The 15,795-nt window shown below is 49.6% G+C and overlaps 7 protein-coding genes across 7 annotated transcripts; 2 read left to right on the top strand and 5 right to left on the bottom strand.

Moving 5' to 3' along the window:
- Positions 1 to 876: 876 nt before the first annotated feature.
- On the top strand, positions 877 to 1,987 carry LCP9604111_2617 (AMMECR1 domain-containing protein; the record flags this gene model as incomplete). The annotated part of the gene is made up of 2 exons (XM_039070114.1): positions 877 to 1,418; positions 1,522 to 1,987. The coding sequence occupies 2 exons, from the start codon at positions 877 to 879 to the stop codon at positions 1,985 to 1,987; spliced, it is 1,008 nt and encodes a 335-aa protein (XP_038931369.1).
- Positions 1,988 to 2,405: 418 nt separating this feature from the next.
- On the bottom strand, positions 2,406 to 3,792 carry LCP9604111_2616 (serine/threonine-protein kinase; the record flags this gene model as incomplete). Its single annotated transcript, XM_039070113.1, has 4 exons — positions 2,406 to 3,015; positions 3,071 to 3,401; positions 3,454 to 3,544; positions 3,613 to 3,792. 4 exons carry the CDS (start codon positions 3,790 to 3,792, stop codon positions 2,406 to 2,408), a joined length of 1,212 nt encoding a protein of 403 aa, XP_038931368.1.
- Positions 3,793 to 3,929: 137 nt separating this feature from the next.
- LCP9604111_2615 (uncharacterized protein) lies at positions 3,930 to 4,283 on the bottom strand (the record flags this gene model as incomplete). Its single annotated transcript, XM_039070112.1, has 2 exons — positions 3,930 to 3,937; positions 4,025 to 4,283. 2 exons carry the CDS (start codon positions 4,281 to 4,283, stop codon positions 3,930 to 3,932), a joined length of 267 nt encoding a protein of 88 aa, XP_038931367.1.
- A 77-nt stretch (positions 4,284 to 4,360) lies between these two features.
- Positions 4,361 to 11,145, bottom strand: LCP9604111_2614 (DNA polymerase epsilon catalytic subunit POL2; the record flags this gene model as incomplete). The annotated part of the gene is made up of 3 exons (XM_039070111.1): positions 4,361 to 10,293; positions 10,345 to 10,484; positions 10,538 to 11,145. 3 exons carry the CDS (start codon positions 11,143 to 11,145, stop codon positions 4,361 to 4,363), a joined length of 6,681 nt encoding a protein of 2,226 aa, XP_038931366.1.
- A 392-nt stretch (positions 11,146 to 11,537) lies between these two features.
- Positions 11,538 to 12,213, top strand: LCP9604111_2613 (uncharacterized protein; the record flags this gene model as incomplete). Its single annotated transcript, XM_039070110.1, has 2 exons — positions 11,538 to 11,886; positions 11,948 to 12,213. The coding sequence occupies 2 exons, from the start codon at positions 11,538 to 11,540 to the stop codon at positions 12,211 to 12,213; spliced, it is 615 nt and encodes a 204-aa protein (XP_038931365.1).
- Positions 12,214 to 12,497: 284 nt separating this feature from the next.
- On the bottom strand, positions 12,498 to 13,304 carry LCP9604111_2612 (uncharacterized protein; the record flags this gene model as incomplete). Its single annotated transcript, XM_039070109.1, has 1 exon — positions 12,498 to 13,304. One exon carries the CDS (start codon positions 13,302 to 13,304, stop codon positions 12,498 to 12,500), a length of 807 nt encoding a protein of 268 aa, XP_038931364.1.
- A 497-nt stretch (positions 13,305 to 13,801) lies between these two features.
- Positions 13,802 to 15,457, bottom strand: sik1 (snoRNP complex protein NOP56; the record flags this gene model as incomplete). Its single annotated transcript, XM_039070108.1, has 3 exons — positions 13,802 to 14,053; positions 14,111 to 15,230; positions 15,294 to 15,457. 3 exons carry the CDS (start codon positions 15,455 to 15,457, stop codon positions 13,802 to 13,804), a joined length of 1,536 nt encoding a protein of 511 aa, XP_038931363.1.
- Positions 15,458 to 15,795: the final 338 nt, after the last annotated feature.

Below are 15,795 nucleotides of genomic sequence, written 5' to 3'. Positions count from 1 at the left end.
GGAGGAAGTGGGAGATACCAATGAACTGTACCGGGGTTGCACTGGCAGTACAATGTAAACAAGACGCGGTTGCATAGTAGAATAGTAGAAAGTCAAAATTTACACCACACACCAGCCACGGCAGGTATGAAACCAAAATGTCGATTTATAGATGATAATTAGAACGATGACTTCCAAAGAAAGCAAGAAATAAGAGCAAATAGCAAGTGAGAAAACGCAAGTATTTTGATGGAGTGCGCAAGTGATCTGTACCGGATACCGTACCGCAGCCTGCAGACCCAACAGCCAATGAGAAGCGCGTATTTGTATATAAACCTCACTTTTATCACATCAACTATGCTTCAACAACTTCAAAAATTGCTTTGTAATAATCAAGGGATTAAAATATATAGGTGTGAGATACAAGATGTAGGGTTTTTTGACTACTCCGTATGTAAAGTAGAAGTCTGGCAGAATTAAATTGATACCTTCTATGTAAGGCAGAAGCAGGCAGAATCAGGCAGAAGGGGGGGGGGCGGTACATTTAGACGTCCACGTGAGCTCCGGATAACTCAACCTTGGAAGGTTCCTCGTTTTCTCTCTCTCTATTCCTCTCTCTCTCGGTCTCCCGAGATTTTGTTTTTTTGCTCTTTTCTTTTCATCTCTTGCCCTTTAACTCTCGTTACTGCACTGCTTTACAATCCCCACGGCCTTCCTGAATTTGGCCCCTCATTAGAGTTCCAGGCTCCATCGATAAGGACGCAATATCTTATCGCTCCGGTCCCTCACGGAGGGCATATACTTAGATCAATCTGCGTTTGATTAAAAACCGGAAACAGTGCAGTACATCTTGAAGAAGTCACCGGCGAACCAAGAGAGAACAGGACCTTGCCCGACATGGCGAATACCGCCCAATGCTACTATTGCTTTGAGTCTCTCCTCGCTTCATTCGAGGATCGCGAGCCCACCACTTTGGCAGCCGTAGAGGCTCTATGGGAACAGCACGAACAAACTAAGAAGTTTTCGAGTCTTGAAGAGCAAATTGAAGAGGAAGATACAGGCCGTCAGCAATCCGTAAATGAACTAGACGAAGATGACGATAGCCACCAATCGTCCCAGTCAAGTAGTCAACCCACGAAGATGAAACTCCGCAGCATCAGTCGTCTTCAGAGCCAATTCTCTACCTCTTCCAGCATAGCCACGTCTTCGTCGGCCGCATCCAATACATCTTCCATCTCACTACAGTCGAGCTCAACCAATATCACCACGCCAAGTGTGGTTTCCGAGACCCCCCAGCTGAGATCGCCTGATCAGCGATATCCCCTGTTCGTGACATGGAACACCCTATCACGAAGCGGACACAAGTCTCTACGCGGGTGCATAGGCACATTTGAGGCACAGGAACTTGCAGCGGGGTTGAAGTCCTACGCTTTGACCTCGTACGTGTGTTCCGATTGAATACCCCTCTCTCACTACAACGCTACAAGCAACGGTACACCCCTATCTATAGATCGGACTGACTCACGTGAGATTTTGTTTTAGGGCCTTCGATGATACGCGTTTTGAACCCATTCCTAAATCTCTCCTCCCCTCACTGTCGTGCTCTCTTACCCTCCTTGGGTCCTTCGAGCCGTGTACAGATGCCATGGACTGGTCTCTAGGCACTCATGGGCTGCGGATCTCCTTCATCCACCGCGGCCGTCGCTATGGTGCCACGTATCTCCCTGACGTCGCTGTCGAGCAGGGCTGGACCAAAGAAGAAACCGTGGAGAGCTTGATGCGCAAGGCAGGCTGGGATGGTGGTAGCAGCAGTACTGCACGGAGACTGCTACGCGGTGCAACTGATGGGAACTCCAGCGCCACACAGCCTTGGGACCAGGTCTCGGATTTCCGTACTGTGAGATACCAGGGCCTCAAGGCAAGCGCTAGTTATTCAGAATGGCAGGAATGGCGAGAGTGGGTTCTCGCCCTAGATGACGGGGAGGAAATCCTGGAAGGCGCGGATTAGACCGCTTTGCTTCTTGTCCCACATCTCAATGCTCCAATTGGAACTGATGATTATAATGACCAAGATGATACGCTTCTTTCGTGGGTTTTCGATGAACAACTTTTCGGTCTGGGTGTTAATAAGGAATGACAATGGTCCGAGAATTCACGGTTGTGATGAGAATTTGATATGGTATCTCAGCTCTATAAAGATAGACAAGTGTTTTAAACCGAGAATTATCCGAGAATTATTAATTATAAACACTGGCATCATTCATTGTATTGATAATAATGTGATAATGCAGACATTGCAAAGGAACCCAAGCGAAGGAAAAGCCTCAGACCATAGAAGAGCAGCCAGTGATTGTCCTAAATCCGAATCCGAACATCCCTACAGCAGAAACACGGCATTGACAAAAGCCGATACATATCCATACATTCTACCGAGGGGTACGGCTCCACAAACCAGCAACCATCTCCTTGACTCTTCGCTCCTGGGCCCGGATCTGCTCCTCAGTCTGCCCGCGCGCATTACCACGGCTATCAATCTGCATCTGAGCCCCGCCAGCATTGGCCGGTGCAGGCGGAGGGGCATGGTGCTCCTCCTCGGTGATATCATCCCCATTGACACGCTCAGGCTTGGGATCAACGCTCAAAACGCCGTCCATCATGAAGCCACCGCCCTCGCGGAGCTTATTGATGGCACGCACGGTGTCGATAGCACGGTGCAGCGTGCGGCGCGCGTTGAAGTTCTTCTTGACCGTTGGCAGCAGGTCTTCGCCCGAGCCGACCTTGCCGCTGTCGGATGCCTGGTTGACCCAAGGGTGCTGGAGAGCTTCATGGGCTGTCATCCGTGACTGCGGGTTGACTGTCAGGCAGCTGTTGATAAAGTTGCGCGCTTCCTGCGATACACCACGCCAGTACTCAACCGGCGTGAAGGAGTAGTCTGCTGCTAAGATTGCTTGCATCTCTTCGAGATTGGAATCCCGGTCGAAGGGTGTGTATCCACAAAGCAAGAAGTAGGTGATCACGCCGATGGCCCAGATATCGCTGGAAGAGGATGGCTGTTAGTAAAAGATAAAGAGACCGTAATGTGATGACTTACACTGGCTTGCCATGACCGCTCTTTTTGAAGATTTCTGGTGCCATGTATCCTGGCGTTCCGCAGGTTGTAGTCAGGACATGGAACTGCTCCTCGTCCATGATCCTCGACAATCCGAAATCGGCAATCAAAAGATCGGCGTTGTCTTCTGGCGTGCGGAAAAGTAGGTTTTCCGGCTTTAGATCACGGTGCACGATCCCGTGGTCATGCAGATAGGCCACGGCAGAGAGCACTGCGCGGACGAGGTCTGCAGCGTCAGACTCATAGTAGCTGCCTTTGCGACAGATGCGGTCAAATAGTTCCCCGCCCAGCGCGAGATCAGTGACAAGATATACTAGAGAGCACTCGTTAGTGAGGGTGTAGCTGGAGCTATCATGGAAACACACAATTGTTCATCGTCTCGAAGTAGTCGACCAGTGTGAGGATGTTCTGGTGGCCCAGTGACACCTTCTTCAATACCGCGATCTCATTCCGGACCTGTATATTTCGGAAGACGTCAGTCCATACTCTTGTCTTCGTAGTCGTAGTTCTACCGGCATACACACCATATGCTCCCGCCCGGACATGAGACGCTTGTTGATGACCTTCGCCGCATAATAGCGACCGGTATCGATGTGCACACATTCCTTCACAACAGAGTACGAACCAGCGCCCAGTGTCTTCCCGGTCTTGTATCGGCACGGTTGGACCTTCGGCTTCTGGCCGCTCGGGGGTTGTGCCGCCATTGCGAATAAAACCAAGTGCGGGATGCGCGACGCGAATTGTGGGGGGATGGGGAAGTTGTGCGATGCAAAGCGTGAGTGAAGGATTGAGCGCAGTGGTAAAGGAGTTCGACTCGGTGATGCGCTATATATGCCTATCCTTATGTACCTGCGCAATCCAAAGTCAGCCTCGCCGTAAAGTGGCGCAGGAGTCCAGTGCGAAGACCTAAGGTGAGAGTGCGCAAAAGATACTCACAGTTGGGCGACAAAGCCTGATTACAGCTATATGGGCTTATGGTTTCCTCGGCGGTCTTATGATGTTTTCCGAGGGGCTGCGGGGGTTTGAAGTCGAAGATGGGGAATCCCGTTGGCGGGGCGGCTGCTGAAACGTCAGATGAAACTATCAAACAACTCAACTCCAACAGCGTTGGCAGTTGGAATAGAAAAATGAATGAATAGAAAGTTGAATTAAAGGCCGAGATAAATATCAACGGCGCGATTATAGGACAGGGCATTTCTGCCCAGTTGGCTAGTTACATTTGCCCCAACACCAGCCCAATGCAAAAAAGAAAACTCATAGAAAATGGTACATTCAAAATCGTTCCAGCACTTCCTCGACAATGTGCTCCAATAGTTGTAGCTTGTGGAATTTGGCTACGCTCTCCAACACTTGTAGTTTCTTCTCGATCTCCTTCCGATCAACTGTCGCAGTCCATGTACCACTGCAAGAACAGTGCTCCATGAAATCACTGATCTTAGGATTATTGCACTTCGAGCACTTGATATCCTGCGTCTGCCATTCAACAACAAAACCATGGACTTGGCCAATGAGAAATTCTTCAGTTGCCAGTCGGTCGTACTCGGCATGACAGAAAGGGCATCGCCAGGGCTGGGCAGATTTGCTGGCTTCTGAGCTGGCATCAGGCAAAACATCTTCGTCGCGACAGAGGTCGAGATCCCGAATAAGGCAGCACGAGTTGCAGGACATTTCCGGCAGCTTCAAGCTACCACTAGGGTTCTCGAATCGGCCCTCCTTGCTGAATTCTCGGACCTCGAAAAGGGCAAGAAGCTCGCGCCGCAGCAACCGGGATTCCAGGGTTGTTGTCTTGGACAAACTCAGAACCTGCATCAGCAGTTTGGCCAACTCCAAGGATGGGTTGCGTTTGTCCTTGCGGCCGACTAGAACTCCTGGTAAAACGGGGAAGGCATAGTCGGATGCAAGCTCAGGGTGGAGCATCTCATCGCGTTGTCTGCGGATCAACCCCGAGATTTGCTTCTTCAATGGCTTTGAGAATCGATCAGAGAGAATTGCAGTGATCTCCTCATCGTCTGCTTCGTTGGCCCGTCCGATGGGAATCTGTGTTGGCCGAGGAGTTGACAGATCCCCGTCTTCGAGTTCCGGCCGTTTCAGGCCGTGCATCAGCTCGATGTACTCGACAATCCAGTCATGGAAGATAGTCTGCATGGGCATTGGCAGGAACCGGCTAAGCTGCCAGTGCATCGCTGTCTCGAGGTCCTGTTCGTCGGCCTCAGTGACCTCTCGACAGCCCTTGCCTCCGTAGTTGTATTCATCATACCAAACGAGGTAGTCCCAGTACTCCTTGATCTCTAGATCGATAAAGTGGAATGAAGGGTTAGCGCGGATTGACTTGAGGACATACTGGCTGTAGGCGTAGGCGTTGCCGACCTCGGTCTTGGTCGTTTGGAGAAGGAGGCGTGTAGGGCTGGCAAAGATGACGTGGGAGCCAACACGTCTGAACTCTGCCATCAATCTCTGGAATGACCTCCGTGACAGTAATCGCACGTAGTTGTGTAGAGACCTGTCATAGAGACAGGACACAGGGCTTTCCACCCATCGAATCAGATGCTGGACCATAATATCGGCCATGCTGTTGCCTGCACAGGCCTCTGTCCACCAATGTTTGACCATCTCTCGAAGAACGACAACGCCGGCAGAGGCAAATGCTTTCTCTGAATAGAAAACACCAGTATCTTCACCGTCTCCAGAAGGAGCAAGTAGCGTATCACTGCCGTCCATTTCGTTGATGATAGAAGATGTCAGAATCGTATTGATCGACAAATTGCGAACCTCGAGTTCAATGCACACTGTGGAGTAAGCACCTGGTACATTGACAGATGGCATATTGACCTTGTCCAAGGCACCTAGGATGTCATCCCTTTCATAGCCCGCGTGATCAGGACGCGGGCCTGATGACCACCAGAGCACCACATTTTTTTGTTGCAGCCGTCTAGCGTACGAGATATCGATGAGATACCGAGGATCCTCACTTTCCAGGTTGCAAAGCGGAACATCACCGAACCGAGCGAGCATGGTCAAGTGCTGGATCCAAGAAGACAAGTATAAATAGCGCGTGACTAGACGTCTTGCAACGAATGCCTGCCAGCCAAGTGGGGGAAGTTCCATATCCGAAGCTTCGGGCTTCACGGACAATAATGGATACTCCTTCAGGATCGGAATATCGTGACACAGGCGGTCTTTTTGTTGGGATTGAATGACAAGAACGGCAGGCTGACTCTCATCATTTCGAATCTTTCTGATCAGATCACCGACCTCAAGGTGAGCCTTCCTGCGCGTCATCACTTGCGTAGTTTTGAAATGGATATTATCCTGGTAGTCGAACGCATGCTGCGATTCATCGCCTGATGCAGCCTGTATCTTACGTGTGAGAAGCTCGGTGTAGATTTTATCGACGTTGGGAAGACCCTGGACATCCCTCGTGCGGTTGAGAACGATAATGTGCGCCTCATTTTTGGCAGTCGAGAATATCGCGAAGACTTGTCTATCCCCAGAGACAATGTGATACAGGTAGTGGAACACTAATGACGAGTCCATCAGATAGGGCTGCTCGGAAGATGTGTGAAGTAATGTCGAAAGGTCGAAACCCTTGTCCAAGCCGTCACCTAGGACACCGCGTTGCTCTTCATCGAAGGTACAATGGCTTCCTAACTTGAGCACTGCTCGAGTGCTTAGCGGGATGTTTCCCTCGTAAACACCCTCAACGCTAGGGTGCTGGAAGAGAATATCCATCTTGTCGGCTTCTGCTAGATAATTCTCTTCTGACAAAGACAGCTTGAACAAGTAAACAGAGGGATGCCCGTTCGGTAGGGTATGGTTGACCTTCTCGACTTCGCAGTCTGGAACGTCAATGTCCGGCAAAGAGTCCCGTTTCAAGTTCAAGAAAAATTGCCGTGGAACTCTGACACTGAGGGCATGGATCTTTTGGTCAATCAACACAAACGCTCGCACAACTCCCGGAACGCCCGTCTCGCAAAGCTGCAGAACCTGCCATGTGCTGATGTACAGCATTTGGGCTTGATTGCGGAAGAAATTACTCAAAGAGTCCGAAGCAACGTTGCTTCGTTCGCCAAACAGCTGACGACGGCGAACCCGTGCTTGTTTTTGGATCTTCCATTTTTGCTTCTGATACTTGAGAAATCCTTCATAGTTATCAGACATCGATGGCATAACTGCTGGCAAGCTAGCGAAGGGGTCAAGAGCTGCATTTGAAGCATTTTCTGGGTGCTTTCTCTTCTGGGCGACCTTGGTGGGCGTTTTGGATTTTTGAGTCGAGCTCGCGATTGCTTCATCTAGATCGCCAGCATACTGAACGCGATGGTCAAGTATATTTGCATTCGTCGACGAAAGTGGCGTCTTCTCGGACTTGCTAAATAGATCAGTCATCTTCTTTTGCTTGAACCTGTCATCCTTCGTGTTGATCCGACGTTGCAACCAATCAGGGTGGGCAACCCGGGGCACTGGATTTCGAAGCTTCTGAAGCGCAGCCGGAATGGTAATCAACTTCTGGATCACGGATCCTAAACGCTCTAAGTAATAGTCCCAATCGATAACCGTTCGAGGATCCATATCGCCGGGGTCTTCTTTTAGCCATTTTCGCAAGAAGAATCGCTTGATGTTCTCTTCAGCTGAAAATATAGCGACAGGAATGGCTCTTTCAGTGACAGGTGTATTCCGTGGGCGTGATGAGATGATGTACTTGCAGTTGAGACCTTTGTCCTTTACCATCTGTTCACCCAAGAACTCTGCCAGGCGTTTTGCCGTCGTGATGGATGTGGACTTTTGGGAACCGTACTCTTCCAAGGTCTTGGACATGCTTCGGTTTTCCGAAATGAGATCGATCAACTCTTCATCGGCCAATGTCGTTCCATGTTCGTATAAAACATCTAACCACCGGTCCGCAACTCGAGCAACAGCGGCGTAGGTCTCGGCAAGATTAGAGCCCTCTAGGAAGAATTTGAAGAGCTGGGTCTGGAAGATCTTAATCAACTTTAGCTCTCCTCTTCGTTTAACTTCGAATCCCTTGAGTTCAGCTAAAGAACCATCGTGATTGAAGACTGCATATCGTTTCTTCAGGTTCTTGTCTTCCTCCTTCGATGTTGGTAAAATCATTGCCCGGTACGGTCCATCCACTTCGAAGAAGATTGAATTTTCACTGTGAGTCTCATACTTGAAAGTTTTCGGGTCGACAAGTGCCTGGTACTGGTGATTGGTGTATCTTGCATGGACGAGGTGGTTGAGCATGACACAAGGGTATGAGATACCCAATTTCTTCCCATTCTTCAGAGTGAAGGAGAAGTTATCTGGGAACCCTCCAGGAAGCATACACCAAATACCATCAGTATCCAATTCCAGGGGACGACCGATGCGTTCGACAAGCTCTCTTGCCATCTGAATGATGTGAGCGCCTGTCAGACAAGTGACACCAGCCATTTCCATGGAATACCACCGAGAGCCCTTTCGCATCACATATCCGTAGAAACTATTGAGAATGACCTTGTGCGCAAGCTGAAGAGAATCGTACAGAATAATCATCTTCTTCGCTTGCTCGATCTCAGCGGCTGAGCCGCCCGACGACTGCAAACTATCGGCTTTGTTTTTCCAGGATTTTTGCTTGCCCTTGAAATCATATCGTCGGTCACGGAAATCTCTGACAGTATCGACATAGAATGGATTTTCTCTTTGGCAAATGATGGCCTCTCGCTCCATTGTCTTGCTATCGTGAATCTTGTGGTAAATCTTCTTGCTGTAATCCTGCAGCCGTTTCTTGACCACTCCAGCCTGCTCTTCGATGCTCAATTCACCGAATGACCTCATTGGGGAGTTCGGGTACCGGCCTGGGAAACGTTCATTTGCTGTGGCACGTCGGATCATGTTATATTCATCACGTTTGGCAGGCAAGAATTCACCTCGCCATGCCCAAGGCATGCGTCTATCGCAGGTTTTTCCGGGTCGGTTGAAGTCGCAGGCGGCACAATTCGACTCATCAATCAACGAGTCTGGTTGCAATCGGTTGGTGATCATGATGTTAGGATACATGGAGGCGACGTCTAAATGGTAAATGAAAGGCACTTCGTTTCGGACTGGATTTTTCTTGAGATCGAGCAAACGCTCCACGATTTGCGCCCTGACCTCATCATAGTTCACAACATCGTCCATGCTTTTTTTCTCTTCAACCTCGATACTGAATTTGAGGGCGTGGTCGAGATCCTCGAGAAGCTCATCAATCGCAGTAGGATCAACGGTAAAATGTGTAGGGATATCACTTCGGAAGACACCAGCTTCAATACTTTCGACATGGCCGCCAACGTAGGTCTCCGACTCAAGGAGGTGACCTTCATAAAAAGCTTCTGGGGGATTCTTGTGTTTGTTGGGCAAGACAATCTCATGCTGGTAGGCTTGAACCATGAGAAGCATCTCACACAAAGTTCCAGTTCCCTTCCGCAACGTTTCGTCGGCGCTAAGGGGAATGATCGTGCAGAGCGAGAAGATGAATGGGTGGACATATTTCATGTATAGATAATAGGTTGCGACAGCATCGGAAACCGAGTATTCAGCTAGGGTCTGTGGCCTTTCACTCGCATACGGTGTCATAAGCTCTGGGTCGAGTTCATCCGGGTCGTAACCAAGCTTTGCGACAGTCACGGCTTTCAAACCACGACTTCCCTGAGGGAGGTAACTGTCACGGTTGACCCAGGCGAAACAGTCCATATGCACACAGTTGTCGGCTTGGTAGATGTCCTCGCTGTTTTTCCGGAAGCCGATCTCCATATACATGTCAAGTCCCAGAATACTGGCTCTTGTCTCCACAAATGGCCAATCGAAGAAGTCACCGTTGTATGTCGCGATAACGGTAGGCTTGGAAATTTTGATATGCTCGAAAAATCGTTCAAGAACTCCTTTTTCATTGGGTTCATTGAAGATGATGAAAGGTCCATTGTACTCTGGTTTGGGAGTATATTCAAAGTCATGAATGTCCTCAGACACAATCTCTCTGTTGGTAATTAAGAACCCTTGCCCATCAATCATGTATGAAATCATCATAATCTGATCCATTGTGGCGTCGGGAAATTTCAGTGGTAACTTGGTACACTCGATATCAAAAGCGAGAACGACAGGATCGGCACGTTGAAGCCGATCTTCCAGGCAGGTCAGCGATATCACGCCATGATCTGCTTCCACATTGTACCACTTTCCAATCCGAATATCTGCGATGTGTCAGCGACAAGGCCTCACCGAGAGTCACGGAAAATACTGACCTTTGTCAATGCAGACCCGGACATGGTATGGCACGTCGTATTCTCGAATATCAACAATAAAATCACTCGCTTGTAGGTTGCCATTAGGTCGTTGCTCATTAATTATTTCGTCGTCAAAAAGGTCGATGCCAGCAGTCGCACTATCTATCAATTAGTTCAATGTTAAGATCGAAACACGTAACACAGAACAAACCTGGTCATTTCAACGTATGCGTCCATCGCACTCTCATTTTTCTTGTTCTTCTCTGCAAGAGGAAGAATAGTCCTCCTAACCTCTAAAAGGTTGCTCACGTTGGCGAAGCTGAGCTTCATGTAGGTCTTTCGGTAGCCGAGAAGGTGATTTGGGAGGTTGAGATCTTCTTTCTCAAGTCGCTTGAATTTTTTGACCATGCCGTCAAAGGTTCGGCGACACCACTCTTCTACCTCCATTTCGTAGCCTTTCTTGACTGCGATCAAGAAATAAGGATCATATTCCACGGTAGCTTTGAAACTTCCTCCGTCGTCCTGCAGAAAATAATAATCCACACCGGCACGACCTCCAGGCACTTCTGAATCCTCAATCGATGTGCTGTGCATGTTGACCAACCAGCCGGCTCTTGTCTCGCCAGACTCGAATCGAGGGAAGCCGAGAGTCTCATCGATGCTGTTGGCCAACCGAATGGCCTCGAATTTCTCATCTTGGGAGGTTGCCTCGGTCGAGCGTAAGGAGTTGAATTGGACCGTTTTTGAGCGTCGAGGATTCGAGGATGCAGCACTAGATCTGAACTTGTTTCCATACTTGCTGGGCTTCCGTGGAGGCATTGCGACGCTTCGCCCGGCTGGACTTGTTAAAAAGTACCTCTTTCAAAGGGAGGGACCAGAGTAGAACATGGAATGCGCACTTGGTAAATTTCAGATCAAACAAGAGAAGGAATAAAGTATAGATAGGCACAAAAAAAGATCTGGTTCTGGGGCTAATTGTGCCTCTAGGAGGGTCCAGCAATGGCTTACGATCTGCTCTAATCAAATCAATTTCGATGGTCCCGACGCGTTCGCGTACCGCCCACGCGCGTCCAAAGTGTTAGTCAGCCTTCCGGAATAACCAGCCACTTTGGGATAGCCTGGATTATCTATACTCCCGATATTGATGATCTTCTTCAATAGCGGACGAAGACAGCTAGTGGACATCTAGAAGCAAGTCACTCTACACATCTATGGCGGAAGACTCACGAGACTCCAGCACTCTTTCGAAGGCTGGTAGCAACACACAAATACCAAATGACCTGGCCGATTCTCAAAAACCGAAATACAATCCGTCTCAGTCACAAACTGGAAAGCTATGGGATGCCTTCGGAAACCCCGAGGAACCGGCGAATGCGCTCGCCCGAGCAACCTATAAGCCTCGGGGCAAGGACCCTAAGGATGTTCCATACTCCGAGATCATTGGATCATTCCCGGTCTCCGAAATGACCACCCTTCACAAAAGACCGTGTGCACGAGAATCCTTGTTGACTGGCATTGGTGTCGGATTCGGAGTTGGTGGTCTACGGGGTGTGCTCAAAGGTATATCTACATTCTTTCGGTATTCGGATACCGGAATCATGGGGCTAATGTGTGCATGCAGGACGGTACTATCTATGGTCTGCTGGAAACTGGGCTGTCGGCATGTTTGCGATCAGTTCATTGGCCTCATATGAATACTGCCGCTGGCGACGAAATAACGAATTGAGTGGTATGGCAGAAGCGCTCGATCTCATGAACCAACTGAAGGCCAAGAAACAACGTGAGAAGGATACGGCAGTGGAGGAAGCGGCATTGCGCGCGCGTCTTGCTGAGGAGGAAAAGAAGAGCAAGAGTTGGACTAATCCCTCCAACTACAAATTCTGGTAATGCTGGTGAGGCATGAAAAGGAGTCGTGGAGTTCATGAAGTGTTTCGAAAACTGTATATTCCGATCAATAGATCAAGATCAAGTAGTGATCGACGTCATGTCATAAGTCATCTCTGTGTATCATAGCTCTCTGCAAAGTTCATTCCAATTAATCATCGTTGGAGTCTCCCACTTGTCCGAAAGAGAAAAAAATGTAAACCGCCCATATGCCTGCCTTTCAAGAGGAAAACGCCGAAGTAAAGATCCAAAATGTGTCTGCATATTGCGCAGCTCTGATTACCCCGCTAGAAATTGAATTTCACTCGCTTCTGGATTGCACCTTCGTTCATGCCGCGCAATTTGTCTAGCTCAACGCCATCCCTCCTCCTTTCGCGTCGTCTTTCACGAGCCTCCCGGGCTTCACGATTCTTCCATTCTGCCACTTGCTTTTGCCGCTTCTGTGATCTTTCCCACGCGATTGAAGCGGTGGGCTTGAAGCCTATACCGTTGATCCCATATCCATCATCCGTTGGGTCTGATGGATTGTGGCCAGTTATTTCCGAGTCATGCCATACAAGTGGGTCTTCTTCAGACGGAGTGTCCGCGAGAGGAGGGGATAGTCGTTGCTTGCGTTTAGATGGTGACGAGGGATTCAAGTTCTTCCGAGAGAAAGTGGCTGCCTTTTTCTTTGAGGGGGAATTGGGCAAAGAAGTCGGATCCTGTGTTGCGGGCAGCTCGAATCGCAGGGCTTGGCGGTCGCTGGGTTCGCTGCTAGTGACCGGTAGGGCTTCAGGCATAGTCTGGAGCTCGTGGCTGTCAGGCTCGCATGCTTTTTGAGGCGGTAGATCCAAAGATCCCTGCTGTGAGATGCCAGTCAAGGTCTCAGAGTCCGAAAGAAGGTCGCCACGGATGGCCAACTCTCCGAATCGTCCAGCCACTGTAGTGCGAGGACTGTAGCTTTCCAGCTCGTCCTCGTCCTGAAGTGGAACCTCTTGGAAACTGTCAATAGAGGTGGTCGATGTGGGTGATGAAGAGGGACTATAGCAATCTGATTCAGATGGCTCTCGTTTGCGCTTGGGAGAAAAAGATGAAGGTAAGCCTGTCGGCATCATACTGAAAACGGACGTAGTGGGGACGTCACCGAGCAACCGGATGGATCTCATTTGTAAATAAATAGGGTATCCACCACCAAGTTGTTCTCAGGAAATGAAGCTATTCATTCTGCAGAGCCCGGAGGTCAGGGCTGAGAGGGGGTTTGGTCTTGGGCATGCGGCATTGAATCAGACTGTGGGGTACCTCCGTACAAGGATCGCCACCCGCGCATACAACATACATCAAGAGATTATTATGTATCTTTAGTCTCGTTTGTCCTGTTCTGCAAGGAATGAAAATAGCTTCCCTTGAGAGTAGAAGTTCTACTGGCTGGAAACATGATGAACAACTTAGAACACTTAATTGAAAATATCAGAGCAGCGATAGTCAGAGCTGCTGAGGCAAAAAGGCCTGGTAATAATTTACAAATACCTGCAAGCCGTACCAATCGAGTCATGAAGACAAAATCAAAACCTAACGCCATGACGAAGACTCCCAAGTCAAACACATTGCGCATCTAGGCCTTTTGCTTCTTCTTGGAGGGCTCGGCATCCGTGTCGTGCTTGCGCTTCTTCTTCTTGTCGGACTCGCCCTCACCACCCACGGACTTTCTCTTCTCTTTCTTTTCCTTCTTCTCCTTCTTTTCTTTCTTCTCTTTCTTCTCCTTCTTCTCCACCTTAGCCTCAGCGACTTCGGCATCCTCCATTTCCGCATCGCTCTGGTCGGCATCGACATCGAGGTCAGCCAGCACGGCATCCATGGCGTTTTTCTGCAAAGTATTAGTCTTTAAGTGTTCATTTCTTAGGGTATATAGAGGTCAACATACCATGGCAACCTCGTTCTTAGTAGGGGCAGCACCGGAGGAGTAGAATTCCAAGCGCTCCTCAACCTGGCTCTTCAGGGCCTCACCGAACTTGGTGTTAGGCGCCTCTGAGAAGTTGTCAATGCGGGAAGCAATTGAACACTTGTTGGCGAGGAAACGGGAGATTCTGCCCTTGTTCTTGGGGCCAGCGCGGGCGATGAAGGAAGAGTGGTACAGCAGACCATACTTGGGGGTGTTTCCCTTGGTCTTCAAGGCACGGAAAAGAGCCTTCTCGGCACCAAGAATCTGAACGGTAGAGGCGGGGTACTTGGAGAGGTTGGTCAAGCTACCGGCGTGGGAGATCAGACGGGCGCCGACGATTTCACCGATCAGGGCGGCAAGGTTAGGAGCGACGACGCTCATCTTGGCAACAAGGTAAGCGTAAAGAGACTTGCGGTACTTGGCGAGCTTGACAACGCGCTCGGCGAAAGCAACAACATTCTCCATATCAGCCTCGGAGATCTCTTGGCCCATACTAGTCTTAGCAGCATCAATAATGCTCTGGGCAACAGCCTCGTCATCCTCAACAAGGGCGGCAATGTCGTGCAGACGTTCGTTGGTCAGGGCTTGCTTATCCTTGATGAAAAGGGCGAGCTCGGCGTAGCGCTGGTTGTCAGAGACAATCTTGACGAGCTCGGGGAAGTGCCACGAGTACCATTCGCGAACTCTCATGGAGAAGGTGTTGATGGCCTTATCGAGCTGATCCAGAATGGCGATAGCCTGGATGATGTGGTTGTCGTCACGCTGGACGGAGAACTTTACCTTAGCGCGGGAGTAAGCGTGACCGAGACCGAGCTGGGCAGTGTCCATGTCACCATCGCGCAGCTGCTTGAGGAGTTTACCAGCGTGGAGACGAATACCACGAAGCATATCCTGAACGACCTCGCTGGTATCGCCAGTCTCACATTCCACGAATGAGAAAGCGGACTTGATGCTTCCTGCCAAAGCCTTGTCGGCAAGACCCAGGATCACCTTCTTCTTCTTGTTCGGCTTGGGGAGGTTCAATTCAAGGAAAGAAACTAGAGTATCGGATGCGACACCTTCGGAGATGTCATTGATTTCTCCAAGAGCCTGCTTGTTGTTCCTAGAAATTGTTAGTGGGCGATAAAAAAATGAAAACCTTTTCGTTTAGATAGATAGAGCGTACTCGAAGGGCAAGAAGCTGGAAAGTTCGACCATCTTGCCGAACCTAGCAAGGTCATTGACACCCTCCTGAACTTCCTTCAAGGCATTGCCAACAGAATCACCCTGGTGGGTAACCTTGAAAAGCGAGTAACCCATAGGGCCCTCGAAAAGTAGGAAATCGGCCATCGTGTTAGCGCCAATACAAGGTCAATCACAAAATAATGATAAGAACTTGTAACACCGGCCAGAAAACCTCGCAAAGTGCAATTCGATGGGGTTGCTGGTGAGGTTGGCGACGGCTGGAAATGGACAATTTTTTTTTCTCGCCGCTAGTGCGAATCCTAAGGCAGCGAACCGGAGGTATGACGGTCGGCCTCGGAGCGGACGTTTACCCGTCCCGCTGATATAACCACGTGATCATATCGATGCTCGAATGTGGGCTTTTTGGCCGCGGACCTAACGTGGAACAAGCTCTCTATCATCCCTTAATTTAATATTTTTGAGTTACTGGACGTGATACCCTG

This window comes from Penicillium roqueforti (genome assembly GCF_015533775.1).
Source record: "Penicillium roqueforti strain LCP96 04111 chromosome Unknown scaffold_03, whole genome shotgun sequence".
Lineage (NCBI taxonomy): Eukaryota > Fungi > Ascomycota > Eurotiomycetes > Eurotiales > Aspergillaceae > Penicillium > Penicillium roqueforti.
Note: the sequence above shows the minus strand (reverse complement) of the source record. Positions and strands in the feature narration are given on the sequence as shown.